We start from the raw sequence: 5,103 nt of genomic DNA, 5'->3' as shown, positions 1-5,103 counted from the left end.
GGGTTTTTTTGGGGGGGGGGGTGGCTGGGTTCTGCATGGACAGTGACCCTTGCTGTGTGTGTAAGGCGCTCTGCTCAGCAGTCAGATGGGCCGTGGTTCTGCTCAGCAGTCACTCTGTGGACGATCAGGGGCCCCGCACATAGCCCCTGCAATGGGCTCCCAGTGCCATAGGTCAGGTTTGGGGGTTGAAAGGTGACAGGGAAAGCGCAGGGGTGTCATCATACATGGCTGAGGGACTGGATGGCACTGGATTCAGCAGCAGCCCGTGCCAGACTGTGCCACATGGTGGCCGGGTTGTGGGAGGCTGGGTGGAGAGAGTCCTTTTCAGCCAGAGACAGCATCATGGCATACGCCTGAGGGAGAGGGAGATGGATTACAGTTAACTACCGTGCTTAAATGCAAATATGGATGTACATTGTGTGGGTAAGCAGGTGTGTGTGCATATGAACTGTCAGTGTCTTTTCTACCTGAGACTTAGATTTCCTAAAGAGAGGCTGTTTGACGGCCTCAGTCAGGGAGGGGGAGCCAAACGAATCATCGTCCTCATCACCATCTCCCTCGCTCAGCTCGCTCTCCTCCAGCTTGCGCATTTCCGAAAAGTGACGAATATGATCCAAGGCTGAGTAGCCACTCTGCTCCTCCTCATCCTTATACCTGGAGGCCAAGAAGCAGAACATGTAAATAAGGCAAATTCAAGATAAACACAATGTAAAATAATGTTTTAAATGTGTGCGTCTGTGTTGAATTTACCTCCCAGGAGAGGTTTTAAGGTTTAAGTCGTTCGGCCCGTTGAAGTCCATTTCGTCTTGTATGTCATCACTAAGGCTGCTAGGAAGCACCTTGCCTTCTGGTTTCCCTGGGGTGTTGCTAGGCTCTTCCCCTTCTTCTTCATCAGCACCAAGCTCCTCTGCTTCCTCGTCTTCCAGGTCACGTGACCCGTGGCTGGCCATCAGCGGCTTTTCTTCCTCAAATGGGCCGCCATTTAACCTGTAGGCCAGGAACGTCGATTAGATCAATACAGCTTGTAGAATTAGTAGACATTTAAAGGAAGAATATATGACAGTGACGTCTATCTTGTTAAGCTGTGTATTTAATAAATAAACTGCGTTCATGTTCAAGAAAAGGGAGAGTAATAAAGATTTCTTCTGGTGCTTGTTAAACAAGTGAAAACTATACATAGGTAAAGTATGTACCCCGGCATTCGTCTTTTGTTTTTGGTTTCCTACAAGTTCTTGTGAGAGTGTATATAGAAAAACAATGGAGCGTATGGGATAAGGAGCAGGGAGAGGTGGATCTGACGCAGGACATGGCAGCTGGGATCGAGAGAGCCGGAATCCCGTTTGTCATCGAGGCTCTGGGGCCCCTTTAGGCACAGCAGCACTGGGTTGATCGTTGCAGCACTTAACTGGAGTGCTCTGCCTCTCTCCTTGTTTATTTTTTCAACTATCTCGTATTCATCTAATAGGCAAAATATTTAGCTGACAGCCCCATTTGGTGGGAGAGTTATGAGAGCGTTGCCAACCGGCCCATTCCTCTATCCCTGTGGAGGGAGAGAGGGCTGGCTATCCAAACTGCCTGAGTCTTAATCTGTCCCTCTGTCTCAGCGCCACAGGAAACCACCATTTGGTAAATCATCTGGAACCACATTAAGACTGATTCACTAATTACACTCCGGGACGTCTTTCGTCAGCTCCCAAAAATGCCATTTCTCACACAAAGGATTCAGAGATGAGGACTGAAAATTGGACGTGGAGAAGTAGATAGATAGGAAACAAAACACATCAAGCACATCGCCATAATTATAGGTTGCTTATGAACAGGACACCTACACTGGATTTGAAATGGATTCATTTGAGTGTGCAGTGACCGTAGAAGAAGGAGAGAGAGGGAATTATTGCAGTTTATATTTTAGCGCATACATTATCCACATCATCTTTGCTCTTTCATCAGTGGCTGATATTAATGTGCTTTCGACAAAGCTCCCGCTGGGATGGAGAGTTTGAGGCTGACGAGGTGGTATTCGTGCCATGTCCAGCTTGCGGGGCTGAGAAAAGGGACTAGCTCCAAAAAAAAGAGAGCGAGAGCTCTGTGATTAAGAAAACAGATTCGCTAATTACGCTTTCAAACGTGGTAATTTGCTGGGGATAAAGTATCTATCAGAAGTAGTCAGGAGCACAGCACTTTGAAAGGAAACACGGGCCGACCCTTTGACCCCACCCCCTCTACTCTCTTCCTGTAGGCAGACATGTTGGTTCCAGATGTGGTGGGCTAACTGCTGCACCCCCCCACCCCCCCTCCCTCTAACGCTCTACCGCCAGGTCCTGCTCTCACAGGCCTTCTTCTGCACAATCACACACCAGTCTGCGAGATCTCTATCTCAACTTCCAATCTGCCCTGTGATCACACCAACTCGAGGCACGTGAAAACAAACTCAGAGACCTGAGCAGACCTCTCAACTGCTATCCGACCTGATCACAGCTCCAAGAATTTATTTGCATAATGCTCAGACGTAGTTGCATGTGCGTAGATATCTGTTCGTACGTGTGGCCAAAAGGCAACTGATATAAGGAGCTCCTGCACGTTTCCAAAACCTGCCATTATCTTAAATGTCATCGCAGATGATTGCTTTCTACTCCAGACCTCAGAGCATGATGTGATAATTAACGAGGGCTGGCTGGGTGGTATGCAAGTCTAAAATGGGCTGATAGCAGCTGACCACTTATTCATACTTATTCAAGCCCTGAGAGGTCTTTTTTAAGTCCAATAATCTTAATGTAGCCACAAATAAACGCAAGAGTTCAACGTGCAGCAATGTAGATATCATTTCAGATAAATAAATGTTTATGTTATCTTGTATTTGATTTTATTTAGTACCTGGCCCTCGTTTGTCCCTGCTGCTGGGTTGGTGTAGTGGGTGAGAAGCCTGGGTGAGCCAAGTGCTCACTGATATTTGTAGCAAAAGAAAAAACTCTGATTCAGACTCAGACTCAGACATGAACACATGAAACTACACTTACCCTTCCTCAGAGGGGTCTGGTGATGTCTGGTTCTGGCCTGTGTTGCTGATGAAATTTCTTATTTCATTGAAATAAGAGTCTTCTTTGTCATCCAATATGGCACTGCCGCTGTCCAGTTCAGACTGTGGGGACGACATTGCAGTGCCTGCAAACAAAAAGGAAACTCATGTTTGTCTCCAAAGATGTGTTTTGATATTTTAATATAATCAATACTCGAACCAAAGTTCCCATAAGTAGCTTCACATATGTTACACATGTGACATATATTCTATCTGCAAATCAAGTTTTTTTTTCTAAAGACATAATTGTGGAACCATTAGACCATAGGGAAACATTGGATTGTACATTATGTTATACACATTTCAGTGGAATTCTCCGTCATATATTTGGTACCTTTGGAAACCTTGAGATCTTGACTACAATTTAATATAAAATGATATGAGTTTTCACAATGCTTGGCCACACAAAATACTAAAATATGTGTAATAACGGACATGCCAAAGAGACTTTAAATGAAATTTTTTTTAATATTTTAACTTTGGGGATTCTGCTGAACAATCTTCAGCTTTTTATCTTTGTGTTGTGATTTGGAGGAGAGAAATTGTTTGATGCTGCAATGGGAAAGCTTGGCAGATAATTGATTTTGTATTTGATAGAGTGAACACCGTGTCTGATTAAGTGGAAACCTCCGAGGACTGTTGCTGTCAGCTGCTGGCCAGGTGTCCCTGCTTGTTCTGCTGATTCAGAGTCAGGGTGATGCAACCTATCAAACCCATAAGCTGTGCTGCAGATGAAAGCAGCTCTTTAAAAAAAATATATTTTGTGCTGTTGCAGAGCTAGATGACAGATTTATGTAATTTAATTTTTCAACTCCTAAAATTGTTTCCAATCATGAGTCAATTATATTATATTATTCAGCAGCTTAAATGCAACGTGCTGCTACATCACAAATCAGCACCTCTCGTTTTTCTCTGATAAAATATGGAATGAACCAGAAATGTACGCTCAAGACTTCTCACCTGACAGGTTGCCGTTCTCGTGCTTCTTGAGGTGACGGTCGAGGTTGGTCTGCTGACCAAAGCAACGATCACACAAGTGGCACTTGAAGGGCTTTTCCTTGTTGTGGATGTTCCGAATGTGACGTTGCAGGTTGGAGGAGATGCTGAAGGAGCGGTCACAGTATTTACACCTGCAGGAGAAGCGGAGGCCTTTCACTTAATTACGTAATTACGAAATGACAAAAACAGCAGAAACACACAAGCTGCTAGTCATAAGTACAACTGTAGTGCATAATGAAACAGGAACCCGTGGTTTGTTCTGTGGGAAACATAATGAGATACATAATGTAGGACACACATACACACATGCATACAGACAGTCCCAGCAGTCCCACAATCCCAGACATGATGGAGGAGCTTGTTTAAGGTGAAACAGCTCTGCCTCTTATCTCTAGCCAGCGCAATAAAATTGCATTCTTCTCTCACAAAATAAGCACGCAACAGATTTGGTTCTAGCCCTGCAAAATTAGAGCTTCTTGCCAAGTTTCTTCATGCAAAATTATACGAGAAGATTACATCTTTTCTTCTGGTGGAATTAGCTCGCTCGATTGGCTGTCCCTCAGGAAACCCCCCGGTTATCTCCACAAAAAATTACAATAAACAGCGGTGATCTTTAATGGCATGCCAGCGTGTGGAGTGCAGGCTATCAGGCTGGGGCAGTAGAGGCCTGCGTCTGTCTTTCTCTCTCCCCTGTGGTCAGCAGGCCTCCTCCAAGCTTTGGGCCAACATTCCACTACCTTAGTAACTACAAAGCAGAACAGTGCTAGCCAGGGCTTACTCATTATCCGAATGTAGTAAATGTGCAAGATTCATTTTTACATGTGTACTGAAATGCTGTTGCATTGTTTCTTTCTACCTCAGCAGCACCTGGAAAACTCTGCAGTGTTGATATGGGATGGCAAGGAGACCGGTTACCGAAGTTTCCTGTATAACACAATGCTGAGAAACTTTGCGTGTTGAATTTGCCAACTAGACTATGATTCTAGAAAAAAAAGAAGTTAATCTTGTGATAACCTTTTTGATGGCAG

The 5,103-nt window shown here is 44.6% G+C and overlaps 1 protein-coding gene across 1 annotated transcript in view; it reads right to left on the bottom strand.

Annotated features, from left to right (window-relative positions):
* mecom (MDS1 and EVI1 complex locus) overlaps positions 1-5,103 on the bottom strand; it is a gene marked incomplete in the record, with an annotated part of 127,669 nt that continues 122,566 nt past the window's right edge. Inside the window, 5 exon segments of the mRNA XM_035680523.1 lie at positions 1-353; positions 468-654; positions 751-987; positions 3,018-3,162; positions 4,037-4,206. Of these exon segments, the coding sequence (XP_035536416.1) occupies positions 219-353; positions 468-654; positions 751-987; positions 3,018-3,162; positions 4,037-4,206 (874 nt within the window).

This window comes from Morone saxatilis, unplaced genomic scaffold (genome assembly GCF_004916995.1).
Source record: "Morone saxatilis isolate NCDOM2014 unplaced genomic scaffold, NCSU_SB_2.0 Contig8, whole genome shotgun sequence".
NCBI classification, from domain to species: Eukaryota; Metazoa; Chordata; class Actinopteri; family Moronidae; genus Morone; species Morone saxatilis.
The sequence above is the reverse complement of the archived record's forward strand: the minus strand, read 5'-3'. Positions and strand labels throughout refer to the sequence as shown.